The 27067-nt window shown below is 28.7% G+C and overlaps 2 protein-coding genes across 4 annotated transcripts in view; one reads left to right on the forward strand and one right to left on the reverse strand.

The window, feature by feature from the left end:
* LOC111421975 (uncharacterized) overlaps positions 1–27067 on the reverse strand; it is a 220012-nt gene that overhangs the window by 177706 nt on the left and 15239 nt on the right. The window lies entirely within an intron of this gene.
* The window catches only part of LOC111415835 (protein lozenge-like), a 72334-nt gene that overhangs the window by 40565 nt on the left and 4702 nt on the right, over positions 1–27067 (forward strand). For 2 of the 3 annotated variants that reach the window (XM_023047719.2, XM_023047720.2), the window contains exons 4-5: positions 12262–12417; positions 25632–25787. In XM_023047719.2, the coding sequence (XP_022903487.2) occupies positions 12262–12417; positions 25632–25787 (312 nt within the window). The remainder of the gene's footprint in view (positions 1–12261; positions 12418–25631; positions 25788–27067) is intronic. The other variant, XM_023047721.2, reaches the window with a different exon arrangement.

Genomic DNA, 27067 nt, shown 5'->3' on the forward strand with positions numbered 1-27067 from the left:
CCAAAAAAGTTAGCTTAAAAACCATCAAACGTCAAACAAAAAATTCAATTGTTTTTTTTTTAATTAAAAAGTGATATCTCCGAAACGATTAGAGATAAATAGGTGGTGTTTGGACTCTTTTCAAATAATTTTTTGATTTCTTACTTAATTTCGGGTTAAATTTTCTTTATTTTTATTTTTTAATAATTTTTTCAAAAATTTTTTTAACAAAATTTATTAAAAAGAAGAATTTGGGTTTAAAGATGATTAAAAATGCTTCATTTTGACACCAAACTCGATATATTTCCGTTAAAACCCAAAAAAGTTAGCTTAAAAATCATCAAACGTCAAATTAAAACATTCAATTGTTTTTTTTTAATTAAAAAGTGATATCTCCGAAACGATTAGAGATAAATAGGTGGTGTTTGGACTCTTTTCAAATAATTTTTTGATTTCTTACTTAATTTCGGGTTAAATTTTTTTTATTTTTATTTTTCAATAATTTTTTAAAAAATTTTTTTTAACAAAATTTATTAAAAAGAAGAATTTGGGGTTAAAGATGATTAAAAATGCTTCATTTTGACACCAAACTCGATATATTTCCGTTAAAACCCAAAAAAGTTAGCTTAAAAACCATCAAACGTCAAAAAAAAAATTCAATTGTTTTTTTTTACTTAAAAATTGATATCTCCGAAACGATTAGAGATAAATAGGTGGTGTTTGGACTCTTTTCAAATAATTTTTTGATTTCTTACTTAATTTCGAGTTAAATTTTCTTTATTTTTATTTTTTAATAATTTTTTCAAAAAATTTTTTTAACAAAATTTATTAAAAAGAAGAATTTGGGGTTAAAGATGATTAAAAATGCTTCATTTTGACACCAAACTCGATATATTTCTGTTAAAACCGAAAAAAGTTAGCTAAGAAGACCATCAAACGTCAAACTAAAAAATTCAATTTTTTTTTTAATTAAAAAGTGTTATCTCCGAAACGATTAGAGATAAATAGGTGGTGTTTGGACTCTTTTCAAATAATTTTTTGATTTCTTACTTAATTTCGAGTTATATTTTTTTTATTTTTATTTTTCAATAATTTTTTCAAAAATTTTTTTTAACAAAATTTATTAAAAAGAAGAATTTGGGGTTAAAGATGATTAAGAATGCTTCAATTTGACACCAAACTCGATATATTTCCATTAAAACCCAAAAAAATTAGCTTAAAAATCATCAAACGTCAAATAAAAAAGTTCAATTGTTTTTTTTAATTAAAAATTGATATCTTCGAAACGATTAGAGATAAATTAATGGTGTTTGGACTCTTTTCAAATAATTTTTTGATTTCTTACTTAATTTCGTGTTAAATTTTCTTTATTTTTGTTTTTTAATAATTTTTTCAAAAAATTTTTTTAACAAAATTTGTTAAAAAATACAATTTGAGATTAAAGATGATTAAAAATGCTTCATTTTGACACCAAACTCGATATATTTCCGTTAAAACCCAAAAAGTTAGCTTAAAAAATTCAATTGTTTTTTTTAATTAAAAATTGATATCTCCGAAACGATTGGAGATAAACACGTCGAGTTTGTACTCGTTTCAAACAACTTTTTGATTTCTTACTTAATTTTTTAGTAATTTCACCAAAAATTTGACCTGATTTTACTCCTTCGAATTAAAAAATAGACTAATAACGGCGATTTAAATAATTTATGGAATTAATCTGCAATCCCGTTGAGGATTATTTGTCGTTCTGGGGCAAATAACGCGGATTTAAACGCGCGCATTACGGTTAGGTTATATTATTAATTAAACCAGCTGACAAACCGCGAAATTGACAATATTTGGATCCGGGGAAACGGTCCGAATACCGGAATAATTATTTCGATATCAAATTCAACGTCCGGATAGAAACGCGCGGTCACGCCAAAAACGGCGAGCACCCAAACCAGCGCGTTGCTGATGACAGCACCACTGATGTCATTAAGCCCTTGCCTCGGCCTACAATCGGATCGGAAATTCCATTAGCAAATTCGGGCTTGCCTCGCTTGGCCGTTTTGATTAAATCGGCGTCCAAAGGTCGTCGGTCGCAAATTTTCTCAAACATTCAAAATTGGTCGCGTTGCCGACAGAGATTCGGAGATTGGATTCGGACGTGCGCTATTTCGATTCATCATTATCGAAGATCAGAAGTCCGGATTCTATTTGATGCAGCCCCGACACACAACGTGTCATTACGCGGTGGTTTTCGGAGTAATTTCTGTTACCCACCTTGTTGCTACCGGATGGCGAGCTGACCTCGACCACTTCTTTTTCACTTTCTTTTATTCCTCTTCTTCTCACGAGGATACCATGCAATACCCAGGTGCTTTATTACTTCTCACTCAATGATAAAAAATATAAAACAAAATTCATTTTTCTATTCTCATTCGGGTTAAACAAGACAAAGAATTTTATTATTTCTGCGCCATATGTCATCGCAGCAATTACTTACACTCGCATATGTTCGTAATTATTTTTGTGAAATGGAACAATAGTCATCGAGGGCCTCCTTTTTCAGATCGACTTCTTCCGTTGTGCAGAAACGAAATTGTTTTGGGGGTAATTTTCAACACGCAAATGTCGGAACGACGCTTTATAAAAAGAACTAAACAATGCGAGTATAATTTTCCTATTCATTTTCAGCAACTAACTTTTACCCTCGTTTTCTACCTACTTTAGAAGCCGATATCTACGTTGTCTTTAGACGAAATTGTATCAATACAAAGCCTGATTTTTTTTTTCGTCTTTTCATCAATGTTATGACATCAACAGTGCAAAAAAAAATAAAGGACGTCGCTGTGTACAGGGTGGTTCAAATTCGATGTCCAAATAGGGTAACTCGGAAACTATAAGAGTTAGAAAAAAAGTAGCTTACACGTCATGATCTCGTTTTTCGAGAAACTGCTAATGCCGAAAACCTCAAAGCGCTATCGTCTTTTGTTTTTTCCCTAGAGGCCAAAATTGAAAATACCGTAAAACCAACAAGTGCAATTATCTTGTTTATTATTATAGGTGGAGTATTATAACTAAGACATTATATGGACACTTTTTTACAGAGAATTTCATGACGTAGTCAAAAAAATTTTTTCGGTTTTAGATTTTGAGATATCATGACAATTTTCGTTTTTTTAAACGGAAACAACCACTGATTATTCGCTTATTAAATTCGTTATTTTTTTCTGATTACGAAAATATAGGGTTTGATGGGTCTATTTCTTATTGTTTTAGAATAAAGCTAAAAATAAACTTTTTTTTAGTGTCATTAAAGAAATTGAATTTACAGTTTCCTGTAAATTATAACTAAAAATTAAAAAAACATATTTCTGATATTTGAAACAAAAACATTTGTTAATTATTTAATTTATATTTGTTTTACACAAAAGTTGGAATAAATTGCATTATTTCACATTTTTTTATTAATTCAAATAAACATAGCAACATTTGTTTGTATTCAAAAATTTTCTGAAGTGTCAAATTAAAAATCCTATTTTTTTAAGATGAAAATTACCAAACATTTAACATGTTAGAATGTTACATATTAGAAAATAAAGTAAATTTTATATAAATTTTTAATAGAATAATTTTTAGTTACAGTACCGTAATTTACAGGAAACTGTAAAATTAATTTCTTTGACACTAAAAAAAAAGTTTATTTTTAGCTTTATTCTAAAACAATAAGAGAAAAAAATAACGAATTTAATAAGCGAGTGGTTGTTTCCATTTAAAAAAAACGAAACCTGTACATAAAATAACAAGATAAAAACACAACAAAAAATAAATATAGATTTCTTTTTTTTTAGTGCTATTATTGAAATCAAAACCCAACATTTTTGCATTTAACACGAAAATGGTGATTTTTATCAATATTATCTAAGAGTAATAAAAGTTTCTAAACTAAATTTACTATTAGAAACTGCAAAAATAAATGTAGGGTTATGATAGAATAAAAAAGTTCTGAGCAAACAAACTTTAGGAACAGCCTGTATAGCATTGTTCCCGCGGACCGATCGAACTCATAACGATTTTACATCACATTGATATACTGTACTAAATTTCAGCGCTTTACTGTAAATAGTGTTTAAGATATTTGGAAAAATGTATTCAAATTTCCTAACTTTGATGGCCTGTATCTTTGAAATTTGAAGACTTTTACTAATTTTTTTTTACATGAATTGTCATCATTTTCATTGTAGTATTCTAGTATATGTGGATAAATTTGTTCCCCGAGTTACCGTCTTTTATAGTTTTTGGGAGGATCTTTTTGAAATTTCACCCATTTTTACTTTCTATCTAGAAAATAGTGATAGCCAGATTTGAAATCTTTATGGAAATATATTTTTGGGTTCATTCTAAACAATTTTTATCAACACCGCTTTCCTCCATCTCGTTTAGTTTTTGACTTATTCCCAAATTAAGCAACAAATATAGTTCATTTTAAGATTTTGGAGATTTTTTCTTTCTACCTAGAAAATGGAGATAGCTAAGTTTGAGATGTTTATGAAAATATTTTATTGGGTTAGTTCTAAACTATTTTCACCCATGCAATTTTATTCTATCAGGTTTAATTTTTGAATCATACACGATTTTATCGACAAATAACGTTCTTTTTAAGATTTTAGGGATTTTTGCTTTCCACCTAGGAAAATACGATAACTAGGATTGAGGTGATTATGGAAATGTTTTTTTGGACTCATTCTAAACAATTTTTATCCATACCTTCTTTCTCTGTTAGTTTTACTTTTTGAGATATTCTCGATTTTAATGATCAACCTTTTTGAAATTTTAACCATTTTTACTTTCTATTTAGAAAATAGTGATAGTCAGATTTGAAATCTTTATGGAAATATATTTTTGGGTTCATTCTAAACAATTTTTATCAACGCCGCTTTCCTCCATCACGTTTAATTTTTGAGTTATTCGCGAATTAAACAACAAATATAGTCCATTTTAAGATTTTAGGGATTTTTGCTTTCTACCTAAAAAATGGAGATAGCTAAATTTGAGATGTTTATGAAAATATTTTATTGGGATAGTTCTAAACTATTTTCACCCATGCAATTTTATTCTATCAGGTTTAATTTTTGAATCATCCACGATTTTATCGACAAATAACGTTCATTTTAAGATTTTAGGGATTTTTGCTTTCCACCTAGGAAATAACGATAACTAGGATTGAGGTGATTATGGCAATGTTTTTTTGGACTCATTCTAAACAATTTTTATCCATACCATTTTTCTCTATTAGTTTTACTTTTTGAGATATTCTCGATTTTAATGATCAACCTTTTTGAAATTTTAACCATTTTTACTTTCTATCTAGAAAATAGTGATAGTCAGATTTGAAATCTTTATGTAAATATATTTTTGGGTTCATTCTAAACAATTTTTATCAACGCCGCTTTCCTCTATCACGTTTAATTTTTGAGTTATTCGCGAATTAAACAACAAATATAGTCCATTTTAAGATTTTGGGGATTTTTGCTTTCTACCTAAAAAATGGAGATAGCTAAGTTTGAGATGTTTATGAAAATATTTTATTGGGATAGTTCTAAACTATTTTCACCCATGCAATTTTATTCTATCAGGTTTAATTTTTGAATCATCCACGATTTTATCGACAAATAACGTTCATTTTAAGATTTTAGGGATTTTTGCTTTCCATCTAGGAAATAACGATAACTAGGATTGAGGTGATTATGGAAATGTTTTTTTGGACTCATTCTAAACAATTTTTATCCATACCATTTTTCTCTATTAGTTTTACTTTTTGAGATATTCTCGATTTTAATGATCAACCTTTTTGAAATTTTAACCATTTTTACATTCTATCTAGAAAATAGTGATAGTCAGATTTGAAATCTTTATGGAAATATATTTTTGGGTTCATTCTAAACAATTTTTATCAACGCCGCTTTCCTCCATCACGTTTAATTTTTGAGTTATTCGCGAATTAAACAATAAATATAGTCCATTTTAAGATTTTGGGGATTTTTGCTTTCTACCTAAAAAATGGAGATAGCTAAGTTTGAGATGTTTATGAAAATATTTTATTGGGTTAGTTCTAAACTATTTTCACCCATGCAATTTTATTCTATCAGGTTTAATTTTTGAATCATCCACGATTTTATCGACAAATAACGTTCATTTTAAGATTTTAGGGATTTTTGCTTTCCACCTAGGAAATAACGATAACTAGGATTAAGGTGATTATGGAAATGTTTTTTTGGACTCAATCTAAACGATTTTTATCCATACCTTCTTTCTCTATTAGTTTTACTTTTTGAGATATTCATTTAAGAATTATTAGACAATCATGAGATGTAGTGCAACCGAATTGAAATATTGAAAATTTGCGGTGTTACCAAATACCCAATTTACGTGCGTTAGTAATGGGAAAACCGTAACGCGATCAATTGATTATGAATTCGGCCACTAATGCGCTGTCCAAACCAGAATCCAATCGGTACAGGTTAATGTTTCAATTGCAAGTTTTCGTCGTCTGCGGCGCTATGACCTCTCTCCACCATTTCCACCATAACACACCATCACCGTATGACAAATTGATACGGTTCATCCATCCCCCCGTGAAAACGCCTCCAACCCCACCACGTCCAGCGCAATCCGACGGTAAATGGTGTAATTATTTTCAAAATAATGAGACTGTAATTGCAGCAATAGCAGATTTGTAAATTGCTAATCTATCGCATTTGTCAATGATTGAAACGCAGTTGCGTAGTTAGCGTCGAAGCCGCCGTTTGTTTGGGGGCGTTGTATTCTAATCAGAACCGTACTTAAATTATTTTATTCCAATCTTATTAATAACCCATTTTCGCTATAACATAGAATTGTTAATTTAATGATTTTTGAGATTTGGGGAAACTTTGGATTTTGTTTTTTGATTAAATCCGCTTGTATCGCAGTCGTGGTACGGCCCTGTTTAGGTCCCAACAAGCTTCCACATGCATCTGCGTAACCGGTTGTATAATAGAGACGTGAAACAACGCCAGCACGGTCCTAATGCATCCGAATAGTTGGCAGGCTACTGCAGTATACAACCCCAATATATGATTAGTTTTCGCTATGAGATTGCTTATTGTCGATAATTGCCGCGCTCGGATCCCGTAATGGAACGCTTGGTTCCAAGCTAATGACCGATTAGCACAATAATAAATAGCTAAAATTAAGTTAAATTGGAAAAAATTATCTTGTTTATATAAGAATATTGGTGAGAATGTTCTGGGTTTTAAGATAAGTGGTAAATTTCCTGTGATAAAACCAAGTTGATATAAAAATAATACGGGAAAAAATTATTTTTGTGTTCTCACACTTTCAAAATCGTTTAGAATGAGTCCAAATAACATTTCCATAATCACCTCAATCGTGGTTACCTTTTTTTCCTAGGTGGAAAGGAAAAATCCCTAAAATCTAATAGATAAAATCGTGTATGATTCAAAAATTAAACCTGATAGAATAAAATTGCATGGGTAAAAATAGTTTAGAACTAACCCAATAAAATATTTTCATAAACATCTCAAACTTAGCTATCTCCATTTTCTAGGTAGAAAGCAAAAATCCCTAAAATCTTAAAATGGACTATATTTGTTGCTTAATTTGGGAATAAGTCAAAAATTAAACGTGAAAAAGTAAAAGCAAAAATATATTTCCATAAAGATTTCAAATCTGGCTATCACTATTTTCTAGATAGAAAGGAGAAATGTTTAAAATTTCAAAAATGTTGATCATTAAAATCGAGAATATCTTAAAAAGTAAAACTAATAGAGAAAAATGGTATGGATCAAAATCGTTTAGAATGAGTCCAAAAAAACATTTCCATAATCACCTTAATCCTAGTTATCGTTATTTCCTAGGTGGAAAGGAATAATCCCTAAAATCTTAAAATGATCGTTATTTGTCGATAAAATCGTGTATGATTCAAAAATTAAACCTGATAGAATAAAATTGCATGGGTAAAAATAGTTTAGAACTAACCCAATAAAATATTTTCATAAACATCCCAAACTTAGCTATCTTCATTTCGTAGGTAGAAAGAAAAATCTCCAAAATCTTAAAATGGACTATATTTGTTGCTTAATTTGGGAATAAGTCAAAAATTAAACGTGATGGAGCAAAGCGGCGTTGATAAAAATTGTTTAGAATGAACCCAAAAATATATTTCCATAAAGATTTCAAATCTGACTATAACTATTTTCTAGATAGAAAGGAAAAATGGTTAAAATTTCAAAAATGTTGATCATCAAAATCGAGAATATCTCAAAAAGTAAAACTAATAGAGAAAAATGGTATGGATCAAAATCGTTTAGAATGAGTCCAAAAAAACATTTCCATAATCACCTTAATCCTAGTTATCGTTTTTTCCTAGGTGGAAAGGAAAAATCCCTAAAATCTTAAAATGATCGTTATTTGTCGATAAAATCGTGTGTGATTCAAAAATTAAACCTGATAGAATAAAATTGCATGGGTAAAAATAGTTTAGAACTAACCCAATAAAATATTTTCATAAACATCTCAAACTTAGCTATCTCCATTTTTTAGGTAGAAAGAAAAAATCTCCAAAATCTTAAAATGGACTATATTTGTTGCTTAATTTTGGAATAAGTCAAAAATTAAACGTGATGGAGGAAAGCGGCGTTGATAAAAATTGTTTAGAATGAACCCAAAAATATATTTCCATAAAGATTTCAAATCTGGCTATCACTATTTTCTAGATAGAAAGTAAAAATGGTTAAAATTTCAAAAAGGTTGATCATTAAAATCGAGAATATCTCAAAAAGTAAAACTAATAGAGAAAGAAGGTATGGATAAAAATCGTTTAGAATGAGTCCAAAAAAACATTTCCATAATCACCTTAATCCTAGTTATCGTTTTTTCCTAGGTGGAAAGGAGAAATCCCTAAAATCTTAAAAAGAATGTTATTTGTCGATAAAATGGTGTATGATTCAAAAATTAAACCTGATAGAATAAAATTGCATGGGTGAAAATAGTTTAGAACTAACCCAATAAAATATTTTCAGAAACATCTCAAACTTAGCTATCTCCATTTCGTAGGTAGAAAGAAAAAATCTCCAAAATCTTAAAATGGACTATATTTGTTGCTTAATTTGGGAATAAGTCAAAAATTAAACGTGATGGAGGAAAGCGGCGTTGATAAAAATTGTTTAGAATGAACCCAAAAATATATTTCCATAAAGATTTCAAATCTGGCTATAACTATTTTCTAGATAGAAAGGAAAAATGGTTAAAATTTCAAAAAGGTTGATCATTAAAATCGAGAATATCTCAAAAAGTAAAATTAATAGAGAAAGAAGGTATGGATCAAAATCGTTTAGAATGAATCCAAAAAAACATTTCCATAATCACCTTAATCCTAGTTATCGTTATTTCCTAGGTGGAAAGGAAAAATCCCTAAAATCTTAAAATGATCATTATTTGTCGATAAAATCGTGTATGATTCAAAAATTAAACCTGATAGAATGAAATTGCTTGGGTGAAAATAGTTTAGAACTAACCCAATAAAATATTTTCATAAACATCTCAAACTTAGCTATCTCCATTTTTTAGGTAGAAAGCAAAAATCCCCAAAATCTTAAAATGGACTATATTTGTTATTTAATTCGCGAATAACTCAAAAATTAAACGTGATAGAGGAAAGCGGCGTTGATAAAAATTGTTTAGAATGAACCCAAAAATATATTTCCATAAAGATTTCAAATCTGACTATTACTATTTTCTAGATAGAAAGTAAAAATGGTTAAAATTTCAAAAAGGTTGATCATTAAAATCGAGAATATCTCAAAAAGTAAAACTAATAGAGAAAAATGGTATGGATAAAAATTGTTTAGAATGAGTCCAAAAAAACATTTCCATAATCACCTTAATCCTAGTTATCGTTATTTCCTAGGTGGAAAGGAAAAATCCCTAAAATCTTAAAATGAACGTTATTTGTCGATAAAATCGTGTATGATTCAAAAATTAAACCTGATAGAATAAAATTGCATGGGTAAAAATAGTTTAGAACTAACCCAATAAAATATTTTCATAAATATCCCAAACTTAGCTATCTCCATTTTTTAGGTAGAAAGCAAAAATCCCCAAAATCTTAAAATGGACTATATTTGTTGCTTAATTTGGGAATAAGTCAAAAATTAAACGTGATGGAGGAAAGCGGCGTTGATAAAAATTGTTTAGAATGAACCCAAAAATATATTTCCATAAAGATTTCAAATCTGGCTATAACTATTTTCTAGATAGAAAGGAAAAATGGTTAAAATTTCAAAAAGGTTGATGATTAAAATCGAGAATATCTCAAAAAGTAAAACTAATAGAGAAAAATGGTATGGATAAAAATCGTTTAGAATGAGTCCAAAAAAACATTTCCATAATCACCTTAATCTTAGTTATCGTTTTTTCCTAGGTGGAAAGCAAAAATCCCTAAAATCTTAAAATGAACGTTATTTGTCGATAAAATCGTGTATGATTCAAAAATTAAACCTGATAGAATAAAATTGCATGGGTAAAAATAGTTCAGAACTAACCCAATAAAATATTTTCATAAACATCTCAAACTTAGCTATCTCCAGTTTCTAGATAGAAAGCAAAAATCCCCAAAATCTTAAAATGGACTATATTTGTTGCTTAATTTGGGAATAAGTCAAAAATTAAACGTGATGGAGGAAAGCGGCGTTGATAAAAATTGTTTAGAATGAACCCAAAAATATATTTCCATAAAGATTTCAAATCTGGCTATAACTATTTTCTAGATAGAAAGGAAAAATGGTTAAAATTTCAAAAAGGTTGATCATTAAAATCGAGAATATCTCAAAAAGTAAAACTAATAGAGAAAGAAGGTATGGATAAAAATCGTTTAGAATGAGTCCAAAAAAACATTTCCATAATCACCTCAATCCTAGTTATCGTTTTTTCTTAGGTGGAAAGCAAAAATCCCTAAAATCTTAAAATGAACGTTATTTGTCGATAAAATCGTGTATGATTCAAAAATTAAACCTGGTAGAATAAAATTGCATGGGTAAAAACAATTTAGAACTAACCCAATAAAATATTTTCATAAACTTCTCAAACTTAGCTGTCTCCATTTCGTAGGTAGAAAGAAAAAATCTCCAAAATCTTAAAATGGACTATATTTGTTGGTTAATTTTGGAATAAGTCAAAAATTAAACGTGATGGAGGAAAGCGGCGTTGATAAAAATTGTTTAGAATGAACCCAAAAATATATTTCTATAAAGATTTCAAATCTGGATATCACTATTTTCTAGATAGAAAGAAAAAAATGGTAAAAATTTAAAAAAGGTTGGTCATTAAAATCGAGAATATCTCAAAAAGTAAAACTAATAGAGAAAGAAGGTATGGATAAAAATCGTTTAGAATGAGTCCAAAAAAACATTTCCATAATCACCTTAATCCTAGTTATCGTTTTTTCTTAGATGGAAAGGAAAAATCCCTAAAATATTAAAATGAACGTTATATGTCGATAAAATCGTGTATGATTCAAAAATTAAACCTGATAGAATAAAATTGCATGGGTAAAAATAGTTTAGAACTAACCCAATAAAATATTTTCATAAACATCCCAAACTTAGCTATCTCCATTTTTTAGGTAGAAAGAAAAAATCTCCAAAATCTTAAAATGGTGGATGGTGATGGAGAAAAGCGGCGTTGATAAAAATGGTTTAAAATGAGCCCATAAAAGCATATAATTCATCCAATAACTAGAAAAGATCAAAACCCAACCCAACTTTGCATTAAACAACCTTTCATTAAAGATATTAGCCTTGAAATATATAAATTTTCCTAATAATTATGAAAAGAAGTGGTTTTCTCCATCTTAACGTATAACGAGTAATCTAATTTTTATTATTTTTTAATTCAATCTTTAAACTTTATATGTATGTAATTAAAGTAACTAAATTTGAATTATTTTAAATTTAAAAATTTCCCGCCAAAACTAATATGGCCGATTTCAAAACCACCAACTTAAAATAACAAAAATTAAATTAAAAAAAAATTTTAATTAACATCATTTTTCGCGTAATTTTAATTAATTTAATTTCCGATTTTATTAAATTAATTAATTAAAAACTTCGATACAAAAATTCGGTTTTATTTTTGTTTTAATTTTAGATTAAAATTAATTTTTTGACGTTTGAGGTTATGTTATGAATAGTCAAAACGTTTGGGAGCGTTTAAGGTACACTTTTTTTAATCTTTCAGATCCTCAACATACGTACAGAGCGATAGGATTAGGTCAAAGACCGTACATAGATTCGTCGTTTCCACAACACGTTAGAGAATTGGATTCTTATCGAAGAAAAGTTCCGAGTTGTCAGAGTAACGAGATTTCGCAAAGTTATAAAACTGAATCTCAAGGTAAGAAAAGTTACTTAAGTATACTTTTCAATAATCCAACGTTTTTGAAATTACCTATATATCGAGTTAATTACTACACCCTCCTGACAGGTCTTAAATAAGCGGAGGGGTCTTTGCGAGTTAACTTGGCACTGTTTTGGATGTCAAAATGTCTTGGAGTCGATGTTAATTATAAAGTGTCAAGTGCACCCCGCTTTTCTTATATACCCGCGGTTTGGGGCAACATTTAGACCCAAGTTTAATAGAAATGGAACTTTAGAAACTTCTTGGTTGTGAATTATCAAAAATGTTTTTGAAATTTATGTATTTCTTTTGAAATTGAGTTGTGGAAACCGCAACAAATTCTGCTTGTCATTGTATTTTTTTATGTATAAGATTGCGGTAAGTATTGTTGATGTATTTATAAATGTTTAAGTATAATTTTTTTTGTAATCAAAGAAGGATAAATAAGTACGTGTAGCTTCTGAGAGATGGTTTCAGAAATAGTGTCGGTGGACAAGAAAATGAATAGGCGGCTAAAAATTGCGGTCTGCACAGGTAACTTATTGGGAACCGTTGAAGCGGCAAATGTAGCTTACATTACACGGTAACTCTGTAACAGATAGTCGGGGAGCAGATATTGAGTTTCGGTTGCAGCTTTACACTGCCACGTACAGGAATCGATGCACTCGGTGTCTACTACATTTCAAAAAGAAGACGCGATTTCTACCCTATTTAGAAGTTAAGTTGGCATATATTAAGATTAGCAGTCCGTCTTAAAAACCGATGATTTTTTTTTATTCGGTAGGAAATGACTCAAAAGAGGCGTTAATGATAAAAAAAGGGCAAAGAAATATCAAAATTGAGTATTAAAATTGATCATAACTCAAAGATGAAAGGTGATGGAGAAAAGTTTTTTAGGAATAAGTTGTTTATTATCAACTAAGAAGACATCATCCATAAAAAAAATTAGTTTAGATGTAATGATTTTCTAGTGATAAAGAGAAAATCCCCAAAATGTCAAAATTGGGTACTTTTGGTGTTAAAATCGATCATAGCTTAAGAATGAAAGGTGATGGAGAAAATTTTTTTAGGAATAAATTGTTTATTATGAACTAAAAAGACATTATCCATAAACAAATTTAGTTTAGGTATAATGATTTTCTAGTGATAAAGAAAAAATCACCAAAATGTCAAAATTGAGTACTTTTGGTATTAAAATAGATCATAACTCATAAACTAAAAGCGATGGGGAAATATTTTTTATACATAAAACCTTAGTAATGGACCACAAAGACTAGATCCATAAAAAGATTGAACCCAATTATTACCATTTTTTATTTATAAGCTCTAAATCGATTAAACATCAAAATTGTTGATTTTCGAAAATTAACTCAATCATAACTCATAAACTAAAAGCGATGGGGAAATACTTTTTATACATAAAACTTTAGTAATGCACCATAAAGACTAGATCCATAAAAAGATTGAACCCAATTATTACCATTTTTTATTTATAAGGTCTAAATCGATTAAACATCAAAATTGTTGATTTTCGAAAATTAACTCAAACATAACTCATAAAATAAAAGCGATGGGGAAAAACTTTTTATACATAAAACCTTAGTAATGGACCATAAAGACTAGATCCATAACAAGATTGAACCCAATTATTACCATTTTTTATTTATAAGCTCTAAATCGATTAAACATCAAAATTGTTGATTTTCGCAAATTAACTCAATCATAACTCATAAAATAAAAGCGATGGAGAAAAACTTTTTATACATAAAACTTTAGTAATGGGCGATAAAGACTAGATCCATAACAAGATTGAACCCAATTATTACCATTTTTTATTTATAAGCTCTAAATCGATTAAACATCAAAATTGTTGATTTTCGAAAATTAACTCAATCATAACTCAAAAACTAAAAGCGATGGGGAAATATTTTTTATACATAAAACTTTAGTAATGGACCATAAAGACTAGATCCATAAAAAGATTGAACCCAATTATTACCATTTTTTATTTATAAGGTCTAAATCGATTAAACATCAAAATTGTTGATTTTCGAAAATTAACTCAATCATAACTCATAAAATAAAAGCGATGGAGAAAAACTTTTTATACATAAAACTTTAGTAATGGACCATAATGACTAGATCCATAAAAAGATTGAACCCAATTATTACCATTTTTTATTTATAAGCTCTAAATCGATTAAACATCAAAATTGTTGATTTTCGAAAATTAACTCAATCATAACTCATAAAATAAAAGCGATGGAGAAAAACTTTTTATACATAAAACTTTAGTAATGGACCATAAAGACTAGATCCATAACAAGATTGAACCCAATTATTACCATTTTTTATTTATAAGCTCTAAATCGATTAAACATCAAAATTGCTGATTTTCGAAAATTAACTCAATCATAACTCAAAAACTAAAAGCGATGGGGAAATATTTTGTATACATAAAACCTTAGTAATGGACCATAAAGACTAGATCCATAAAAAGATTGAACCCAATTATTAACATTTTTTATTTATAAGCTCTAAATCGATTAAACATCAAAATTGTTGATTTTCGAAAATTAACTCAATCATAACTCAAGAACTAAAAGCGATAGGGAAAAACTTTTTATACATAAAACCTTAGTAATGAACCATAATGACTAGATCCATAATAAGATTGAACCCAGTTATTACCATTTTTTATTTATAAGCTCTAAATCGATTAAACATCAAAATTGTTGATTTTCGAAAATTAACTCAATCATAACTCATAAAATAAAAGCGATGGAGAAAAACTTTTTATACATAAAACTTTAGTAATGGGCGATAAAGACTAGATCCATAACAAGATTGAACCCAATTATTACCATTTTTTATTTATAAGCTCTAAATTGATTAAACACCAAATTTGTTGATTTTCGAAAATTAACTCAATCATAACTCATAAACTAAAAGCGATGGGGAAATACTTTTTATACATAAAACCTTAGTAATGGGCCATAATGACTAGATCCATAAAAAGATTGAACCCAATTATTACCATTTTTTATTTATAAGGTCTAAATCGATTAAAGATCTAAATTGTTGGAAATTAACTCAATCATAACTCAAGAACTAAAAGCGATGGGGAAAAACTTTTTATACGTAAAACCTTAGTAATGGACCATAATGACTAGATCCATAACAAGATTGAACCCAATTATTACCATTTTTTATTTATAAGCTCTAAATCGATTAAACATCAAAATTGTTGATTTTCGAAAATTAACTCAATCATAACTCATAAAATAAAAGCGATGGGGAAAAACTTTTTATACATAAAACTTTAGTAATGGACCATAATGACTAGATCCATAAAAAAATTGAACCCAATTATTACCATTTTTTATTTATAGGCTCTAAATCGATTAAACATCAACATTGTTGATTTTCGAAAATTAACTCAATCATAACTCATAAAATAAAAGCGATGGAGAAAAACGTTTTATACATAAAACTTTAGTAATGGGCGATAAAGACTAGATCCATAAGAAGATTGAACCCAATTATTACCATTTTTTATTTATAAACTCTAAATCGATTAAACATCAAAATTGTTGATTTTCGAAAATTAACTCAATCATAACTTATAAAATAAAAGCGATGAAGAAAAAGTTTTTATACATAAAACCTTAATAATGAGCGATAAAGACTAGATCCATAAGAAGATTGAACCCAATTATTACCATTTTTTATTTATAAGGTCTAAATCGATTAAACATCTAAATTGTTGAAAATTAACTCAATCATAACTCAAGAACTAAAAGCGATGGGGAAATATTTTTTATACATAAAACCTTAGTAATGGACCATAAAGACTAGATCCATAAAAAGATTGAACCCAATTATTACCATTTTTTATTTACAAGCTCTAAATCGATTAAACATCAAAATTGTTGATTTTCGAAAATTAACTCAATCATAACTTATAAAATAAAAGCGATGAAGAAAAAGTTTTTATACATAAAACCTTAATAATGAGCGATAAAGACTAGATCCATAAGAAGATTGAACCCAATTATTACCATTTTTTATTTATAAGGTCTAAATCGATTAAACATCTAAATTGTTGAAAATTAACTCAATCATAACTCAAGAACTAAAAGCGATGGGGAAATATTTTTTATACATAAAACCTTAGTAATGGACCATAAAGACTAGATCCATAAAAAGATTGAACCCAATTATTACCATTTTTTATTTATAAGCTCTAAATCGATTAAACATCAAAATTGTTGATTTTCGAAAATTAACTCAATCATAACTCATAAAATAAAAGCGATGGAGAAAAACTTTTTATACATAAAACTTTAGTAATGGACCATAAAGACTAAATCCATAACAAGATTGAACCCAATTATTACCAATTTTTATTTATAAGGTCTAAATCGATTAAACATCTAAATTGTTGAAAATTAACTCAATCATAACTCAAGAACTAAAAGCGATGGGGAAAAACTTTTTATACATAAAACCTTAGTAATGGACCATAATGACTAGATCCATAACAAGATTGAACCCAATTATTACCATTTTTTATTTATAAGCTCTAAATCGATTAAACATTAAAATTGTTGATTTTCGAAAATTAACTCAATCATAACTCAAAAACTAAAAGCGATGGGGAAATATTTTTTATACATAAAACTTTAGTAATGGACCATAAAGACTAGATCCATAAAAAGATTGAACCCAATTATTACCAGTTTTTATTTATAAGCTCTAAATCGATTAAACATCAAAATTGTTGATTTTCGAAAATTAACTCAATCATAACTCAAGTATGAAAGGTGATGAAGAAAAGTTTTTTAGGAATAAGTTGTTTATTATTAACTAAGAAGACATCATCCATAAACAAATTTAGTTTAGATGTAATGATTTTCTAGTGATAAAGAGAAAATCCCCAAAATGTCAAAATTGGATACTTTTGGTGTTAAAATCGATCATAGCTTAAGAATTAAAGGTCATGGAGAAAATTTTTTTAGGAATAAATTGTTTATTATGAACTAAAAAAACATCATCCATAAACAAATTTATTTTAGGTATAATGATTTTCTAGTGATAAAGAAAAAATCATCGATTTTTAAGACGGACTGCTATTCCTAAATAATTCCGTTAAGTTGCATAACCATATCGGATAAATAAATAATCCGCGAGAAATGGAAATATTAAAAAGTCTTTTCTAGGTTCTACTTGAAAACTTTTTCATTTCAAAAAGATCTTTTAAAGCATGGATCTTTTAAAGCGCCAGTTCCATTGTTGGAGTCCGGTTCTCGGTTTGCTGAGTGTGACGATCAATTTCTTGAAAATTAGTCACAGGTCATTATAGAGATCAAATTAAAGAGTCCTTTTTGGTTTGCCGCTTCTAATCGGCTCCTCTATTAATCCCCTCAATATTATGATTACATAATTAACCCCCTATTTATATCACTTAGCCATTTCTCTAACCACACCATTTTTATGTATCATTATTATTTTTTCCTTTTCAATACAAAGTTTTAAAACTGCAAAACGATGTTTCTTAACTTGAAGGGTGCTCGACCGTAAAACTCCATCTCGTAGAAGCAATTTTTTCCCTCTCTTTTTAATCTTTCAGTTTACTCGTTTCATCCTCCTCCTTTTTTTCTTTACCGGTAATTTCGTTCGGGTACACTTGAATGACCATATACCATGGGAAGCTGAAAAGGTGCTTCTTCGCTTTGTTTTAAGGACGACATAAAAAATTGTAATCTAGATAATTAATAAAAAGACTTCTATGAATAGATAGGTTTAGTCATAACCCGAGAATTACCCGCGACGCGTCGCGATTCACAGAAGCTAATTTGCAAATTTGTCTATTTAAAGGACAACTTGAATAACAATTAAGTTAATAAAACGACAATGAATAAGTTGTGGTTCTTATTTTGGTGTGAATCCCGATTAAAAAGATTTTAACAAACTCTTACATAATGGAATAATTAAATTTTAACCCCGACCTACGCTCAAAATGACCATGGCATTTAATGTGTTAGTAGTGAAAATAAGATTTCCCATGAGTAACGTTCTGAATATCGAAAAAAAAGTTTTTCCCGCTAAATTGTTTCTTTTCTACGGTGATTAATAAAAATTGAAGAGTTTTTGTAATAAAGTTGAACGCGAAGTGATTATTATCGCCTATAATTATGCGTTAAAATGTAAATGTAAAGCTAAAATTAGAAAATCTATATTGTAGTGACATTTACGGGTACTTTAAAAGAGATTAAAAATTATTTGTTTATATCAATATTAAATCGGCAATTGCAAAATTAATCTTGAAAAAAACTCAAAAATATGTCGAGAGATTATCTGGATTATATCTGTGATAGCCACTAATAACTTTGTTGCTATTGAAATAAAGGAAACTTGACTCTCATATGACTTGGGTAAGACTTGCCAATACATCTAGCATAAAATGTGTTAATCATTCTGCCATACACAGCTCTTTCAAGCTTACACAAACATCATTTAACCTTGCACCAACTATGTACAACTATGACTTAGCAGCACAAGCTGTCGAAACTACATATATATCTACCAAAGTAAAAATCCAGAGTACCGTCATAACTCGAAGTATGTGCAGAAAGTTCGTTGTCGCGTTCAACGCAACCCGGAGCGTTCGATCAGGAAAATAGCAAAGAAGTTTAGTGTCAGTATCGGCGGATGGAATAAGATCGGTTCTCTCCGCTTCTTCGCCGAATAATTCGCGTGATGGCTGATGCTCGTTTATCAAAAATTCTCTTCATTGATGAGAAGATTTCAAAGATTAAGCCTAAGATCAATGGCGCACATCAAAGGCTGTCCAAATTGTATCTGCTCATAAACAGAAAGTCGATGCCAAAACAGAAAAGTATTTTGATACATTCACAAAATTTTCATATTTTCGTGTTTTTCTTGATATCTATGCGTCTGAGAGCAAAAGTGCAAGAGATCAATATTGTTTAGAATAAAATTTGCTACAACTTTAGTTTTAAAAGTTTTTTTATATCATTCTCCGATTCCCAAATTTTACCATAGACACATAGTGAAATAATAAAACTCATCAAATTTTCATATTTTTGCATTTTTCTTGATATCTATGTATCTGAGAGCAAAAATACAAAAGAATAATATTGTTTAGAATATAATTTGCTACAACTTTAGTTCTAAAAGTTGTTTTATATCATTCTCCGATTCCCGAATATTACCATTGATACATAGTAAAATAACGAAATTCATCAAATTTTCATATTTTCACACTTTTCTCAATATCTATGCATCTAAGAGCAAAAGTGCAAGAGAGCAATATTGTTTAGAATATAATTTGCTACAACTTTAGTTCTAAAAGTTGTTTTATATCATTCTCCGATTCCCGAATATTACCATTGATACATAGTAAAATAACGAAATTCATCAAATTTTCATATTTTCACACTTTTCTCAATATCTATACATCTAAGAGCAAAAGTGCAAGAGAGCAATATTGTTTAGAATATAATTTGCTACAACTTTAGTTCTAAAAGTTGTTTTATATCATTCTCCGATTCCCGAATATTACCATTGATACATATTAAAATAACGAAATTCATCAAATTTTCATATTTTCACACTTTTCTCCATATCTATGCATCTGAGAGCAAAAGTGCAAGAGAGCAATATTGTTTAGAATATAATTTGCTACAACTTTAGTTCTAAAAGTTGTTTTATATCATTCTCCGATTCCCGAATATTACCATTGATACATAGTAAAATAACGAAATTCATCAAATTTTCATATTTTCACACTTTTCTCAATATCTATGCATCTGAGAGCAAAAGTGCAAGAGAGCAATATTGTTTAGAATAAAATTTGCTACAACTTTAGTTTTAAAAGTTTTTTTATATCATTCTCCGATTCCCAAATTTTACCATTGATACATAGTAAAATAACGAAATTCATCAAATTTTCATATTTTCACACTTTTCTCAATATCTATGCATCTAAGAGCAAAAGTGCAAGAGAGCAATATTGTTTAGAATATAATTTGCTACAACTTTAGTTCTAAAAGTTGTTTTATATCATTCTCCGATTCCCGAATATTACCATTGATACATAGTAAAATAACGAAATTCATCAAATTTTCATATTTTCACATTTTTCTCAATATCTATGCATCTGAGAGCAAAAGTGCAAGAGAGCAATATTGTTTAGAATATAATTTGCTACAACTTTATTTCTAAAAGTTGTTTTATATCATTCTCCGATTCCCAAATATTACCATTGATACATAGTAAAATAACGAAATTCATCAAATTTTCATATTTTCACACTTTTCTCAATATCTATGCATCTGAGAGCAAAAGTGCAAGAGAGCAATATTGTTTAGAATATAATTTGCTACAACTTTAGTTCTAAAAGTTGTTTTATATCATTCTCCGATTCCCGAATATTACCATTGATACATAGTAAAATAACGAAATTCATCAAATTTTCATATTTTCACACTTTTCTCCATATCTATGCATCTGAGAGCAAAAGTGCAAGAGAGCAATATTGTTTAGAATATAATTTGCTACAACTTTAGTTCTAAAAGTTGTTTTATATCATTCTCCGATTCCCGAATATTACCATTGATACATATTAAAATAACGAAATTCATCAAATTTTCATATTTTCACACTTTTCTCCATATCTATGCATCTGAGAGCAAAAGTGCAAGAGAGCAATATTGTTTAGAATATAATTTGCTACAACTTTAGTTCTAAAAGTTGTTTTATATCATTCTCCGATTCCCGAATATTACCATTGATACATAGTAAAATAACGAAATTCATCAAATTTTCATATTTTCACACTTTTCTCAATATCTATGCATCTGAGAGCAAAAGTGCAAGAGAGCAATATGGTTTAGAATATAATTTGCTACAACTTTAGTTCTAAAAGTTGTTTTATATCATTCTCCGATTCCCGAATATTACCATTGATACATAGTAAAATAACGAAATTCATCAAATTTTCATATTTTCACATTTTTCTCAATATCTATGCATCTGAGAGCAAAAGTGCAAGAGAGCAATATTGTTTAGAATATAATTTGCTACAACTTTATTTCTAAAAGTTGTTTTATATCATTCTCCGATTCCCGAATATTACCATTGATACATAGTAAAATAACGAAATTCATCAAATTTTCATATTTTCACACTTTTCTCAATATCTATGCATCTGAGAGCAAAAGTGCAAGACAGCAATATTGTTTAGAATATAATTTGCTACAACTTTAGTTCTAAAAGTTGTTTTATATCATTCTCCGATTCCCGAATATTACCATTGATACATAGTAAAATAACGAAATTCATCAAATTTTCATATTTTCACACTTTTCTCAATATCTATGCATCTGAGAGCAAAAGTGCAAGAGAGCAATATTGTTTAGAATAAAATTTGCTACAACTTTAGTTCTAAAAGTTTTTTTATATTATTCTCCCTTTCTCGAATGTTACCATAGACAAATAGTAAAATAACAAAATTTATCAAATTTTCATATTTTCACACTTTTCTCAATATCTATGCATCTGAGAGCAAAAGTGCAAGACAGCAATATTGTTTAGAATATAATTTGCTACAACTTTAGTTCTAAAAGTTGTTTTATATCATTCTCCGATTCCCGAATATTACCATTGATACATAGTAAAATAACGAAATTCATCAAATTTTCATATTTTCACATTTTTCTCAATATCTATGCATCTGAGAGCAAAAGTGCAAGAGAGCAATATTGTTTAGAATATAATTTGCTACAACTTTATTTCTAAAAGTTGTTTTATATCATTCTCCGATTCCCGAATATTACCATTGATACATAGTAAAATAACGAAATTCATCAAATTTTCATATTTTCACACTTTTCTCAATATCTATGCATCTGAGAGCAAAAGTGCAAGACAGCAATATTGTTTAGAATATAATTTGCTACAACTTTAGTTCTAAAAGTTGTTTTATATCATTCTCCGATTCCCGAATATTACCATTGATACATAGTAAAATAACGAAATTCATCAAATTTTCATATTTTCACACTTTTCTCAATATCTATGCATCTGAGAGCAAAAGTGCAAGAGAGCAATATTGTTTAGAATAAAATTTGCTACAACTTTAGTTCTAAAAGTTTTTTTATATTATTCTCCCTTTCTCGAATGTTACCATAGACACAGAGTAAAATAACGAAATTCTTCAAATTTTCATATTTTTGGAATTTTTCCAGTATCTATACATCTGAGAGCAAAAGCACAAGAAAGGAATATTGTTTAGAATTAAATTTGCTACAACTTTAGTTCTAAAAGTTTTTTTATATTATTCTCCGATTCCAGAATGTTACCATAGACACATAGTAAAATAACGAAATTCTTCAAATTATCATATTTTCGCATTTTTCTCAATATCTATGCATCTGAGAGCAACAGCGCAAGAGAGCAATATTGTTTAGAATAAAATTTGCTACAACTTTAGTTCTAAAACCTTTTTTATATCATTCTCCAATTCCCGAATGTTACCATTGGCACATAGCAAAATAACGAAATTCATCAAATTTTCATATTTTCGCATTTTTCTCAATATCTATACATATGAGAGCAAAAGCACGAGAAAGCAATATTGTTTAGAATAAAATTTGCTACAACTTTTGTTCTAAAAGTTTTTTTATATCATTCTCCAATTCTCGAATGTTACCATAGACAAATAGTAAAATAACAAAATTTATCAAATTTTCATATTTTCGCATTTTTCTCAATATCTATACATCTGAGAGCAAAAACACAAGAAAGCAATATTGTTTAGAATAAAGTTTGCTACAACTTTAGTTCTAAAAGTTTTTTTATATTATTCTCCGATTCCAGAATGTTACCATAGACACATAGTAAAATAACGAAATTCTTCAAATTATCATATTTTCGCATTTTTCTCAATATCTATGCATCTGAGAGCAACAGCGCAAGAGAGCAATATTGTTTAGAATAAAATTTGCTACAACTTTAGTTGTAAAACCTTTTTTATATCATTCTCCAATTCTCGAATGTTACCATAGACACATAGCAAAACAACGAAATTCTTAAAATTTTCATATTTTCGCATTTTTCTCAATATCTATACATATGAGAGCAAAAACACGAGAAAGCAATATTGTTTAGAATAAAATTTGCTACAACTTTTGTTTTAAAAGTTTTTTTATATCATTCTCCAATTCTCGAATGTCACCATAGACTAATAGTAAAATAACGAAATTTATCAAATTATCATATTTTCATATTTTTCTCCATATCTATACATCTGAGAGCAAAAGCGCAAGAGATCAATATTGTTTAGAAGAAAATTTGCGACAACTTTTATTATAAAAGATTTTTTATATCATTCTCCGATTCCCAAATATTACCATTGACCCATAGTAAAACAACAAAATTCATCAAATTTTCATATTTTCGCATTTTTCTCAATATCCATACATTTCAGAGCAAAAGTGCAAGAGAGCAATATTGTTTAGAATAAAACTTGCTACAACTTTTATAATAAAAGTTTTTTTGTATCATTCTCCGATTCCCGAATGTTATCATTGGCACATAGTAAAATAACAAAATTCATCAAATTTTTATATTTTTGCATTTTTCCCAATATCTATGCATCTGAGAGCAAAAGCGCAAGAGAGCAATATTGTTTAGAATAAAATTTGCTACAACTTTCGTTCTAAAAGTTTTTTTATATCATTCTCCGATTCCTGAATGTTACCATAGACACATAGCAAAATACCGAAATGCATCAAATTTTCATATTTTTGCATTTTTCTCAATATCTATACATCTGAGAGCAAAAACACAAGAGAGCAGTATTGTTTAGAATAAAATTTGCTACAATTTTTGTTTTAAAAGTTTTTTTACAAAATGTTCCGATTCCCGAGTATTACCATTGACACCTAGTACCTAAAACAGCGAAATTCATCAAATTTTCGTGTTTTTCTTGATATCATGCTTTTAAGTTCCCAGCAGTCTTCTCTATTCACTTTGTTAATATGTCGATGGATGAAATTTATGGTGTGTCCCTTTTTTTCTGGCAATACTCTGCAACTTCCGATTAGTTGAATCTTAATTGTGATAAAACCCAAACTATGGTTATCTTTTTATGACTATACTCATCTTGTTAAGATACAAATTTGTGTCTGTCAAACTGTATTTTTATAATTTTATTTTCCATCTTAATTAATTTAAGATAATCACACAGATTAAAATTGTTTTTTTCTAAATTTACTCAAACGGTATTGATTTAACTTTAAAAATAATAATAAAAGAAAACTTTGACTTTGACCACCCATGGATAGCTAATCGCCATCCGTCGGTCGGAAGAAGGTAGCACAAAAAACGTCACGACGAAAGGAAATGCCCGGATTAATCATAGGTTAGATTTATTTTTTTTGTAAACTCCTAACAATCTTATACCTGTGTGTGTATAAACAAAACGTGCGCGGCAGATCAAAGAAAAAAAATTAAAAGAAAAAGAAATCGTGAAGGTTTTGGGAATTACCGGGAAAAAAATTTTTTCAATCCAAAAAGAATCTCTTTGTTATATTTATATCTTCAACATCGTTGTAATCAAACTTGCCGAGAATTAAATATGGAGTAGTCCATCAATAATGGATTGAATGGACGCGTTGCGTGTGTGCAAGTTGAAAGAAAGAAAAACATAATTCAATTATTATCAATACAAGAAAGAACAATCGAACTGAATCATCATAAATTCCGTATGTACAATGTAACACGGTTTTTTTTATGTGTCTCTGCGATTATCATTGTATTAACACGAATAGAATGGAGTTTCGACGTGATTTGAATAAAATTGTACCAAAAAATTTCTTAAAAAAAAGATTTCTGCAACAATAACGAAAGTCGCTGTAAGGATTCAGATATCGTGTTACGTGATGTGGCCCCCCTTTTGCTTAAAATAAAATTCCCATGAAACTGTAGAAGACTTTTGAACGGCACAGGCCAAGCCAAGGTATGGGAATTGTTGTACTTGCTACGGATTATATGTTCCTGTAGTATGCACGTGCACTATTAACCCGTTCCGACCTGTGTTCAATTTTAATGCATTCTCGCCGGGATCGTAGCGTTTAATGAGATGATCAAGTACATTTTTTTAAGTAAAGTTGTTGTTTCAGATACGACGGCTGTCACACCTTCTCCAACGACGCATTATCATCAATCATCTTGGGAAAGTACCCCTTATACTCCATACACCCCGCCTCAACCCCCGAGTTACTACGAACCTCAACAGGAATATTCGACGACGTCAGCGTCGCTACATTTGCCAGCAGGTAAAAATAAAATTTATGAAATTCTTAAGTATCAAGTTTAAGTTGGTGTGCACAAATTTCATTAGATTTATTGGTTATTTATGCGGAAAAGAATTTAGAATATGGTGAAGTATCGTTTTCGTTGCATAATTAAGGTAAAACCTCGATGTAACAAATTTTCATATTTTTGCATTTTTCTCGATATATATGCATCTGAGAGAAAAGGTGCTAGAGAGTAATATTGTTCAGAATAAAATTTGCTATAACTTTAATTCTAAAAGTTTTTTTATATCATTCTCCGATTAACAAACATTACCATTGATAACTAGTAAAACAACGAAATTCTTCAAATTATTATATTTTCTCATTTTTCTCGATATCCATACAACTGAGAGCAAAAGTGCAAGAGAGCAATATTGTTTGGAATAAAATTTGCTACAACTTTGGTTATAAACATTTTTTTATATCATTCTCCTATTCCCGAATGTTACCATTGACACATAGTACAATAACGAAATTCATCAAATTTTCATATTTTCGCATTTTTCTCAATATCTATGCATCCGAGAGCAAAAGCGCAAGAGAGCAATATTGTTTAGAAGAAAATTTGCGACAACTTTTATTATAAAAGTTTTTTTATATCATTCTCCGATTCCCAAATGTTATCATTGATCCATAGTAAAACAGCGAAATTCATAAAATTTTCATATTTTCGCATTTTTCTCAATATCTATGCATTTCAGAGCAAAAGTGCAAGAGAGCAATATTGTTTAGAATAAAATTTGCTACAACTTTAGTTCTAAAAGTTTTTTTATATCATTTTCCGATTCCCGAATGTTACCATTGACACAGTAAAACAACGAAATTCATCAAATTTTCATATTTTTGCATTTTTCTCAATTTTCATGCATTTTAGAGCAAAAGTGCAAGAGAGCAATATTGTTTAGAATAAAATTTGCTACAACTTTAGTTCTAAAAGTTTTTTTATATCATTCTCCTATTCCCGAATGTTACCATTGACACATAGTAAAATAACGAAATTCATCAAATTTTCATATTTTCGCATTTTTCTCAATATCCATGCATTTCAGAGCAAAAATGCAAGAGAGCAATATTGTTTGAAGAAAATTTGCGACAACTTTTATTATAAAAGTTTTTTTATATCATTCTCCGATTCCCAAATGTTACCATTGACCCATAGTAAAACAACGAAATTCTTCAAATTATTATATTTTCGCATTTTTCCCAATATCTATGCATTTCAGAGCAAAAGTGCAAGAGAGCAATATTGTTTAGAATAA

The sequence above is a fragment of the Onthophagus taurus genome, chromosome 5 (genome assembly GCF_036711975.1).
Source record: "Onthophagus taurus isolate NC chromosome 5, IU_Otau_3.0, whole genome shotgun sequence".
Taxonomy (NCBI): Eukaryota; Metazoa; Arthropoda; class Insecta; order Coleoptera; family Scarabaeidae; genus Onthophagus; species Onthophagus taurus.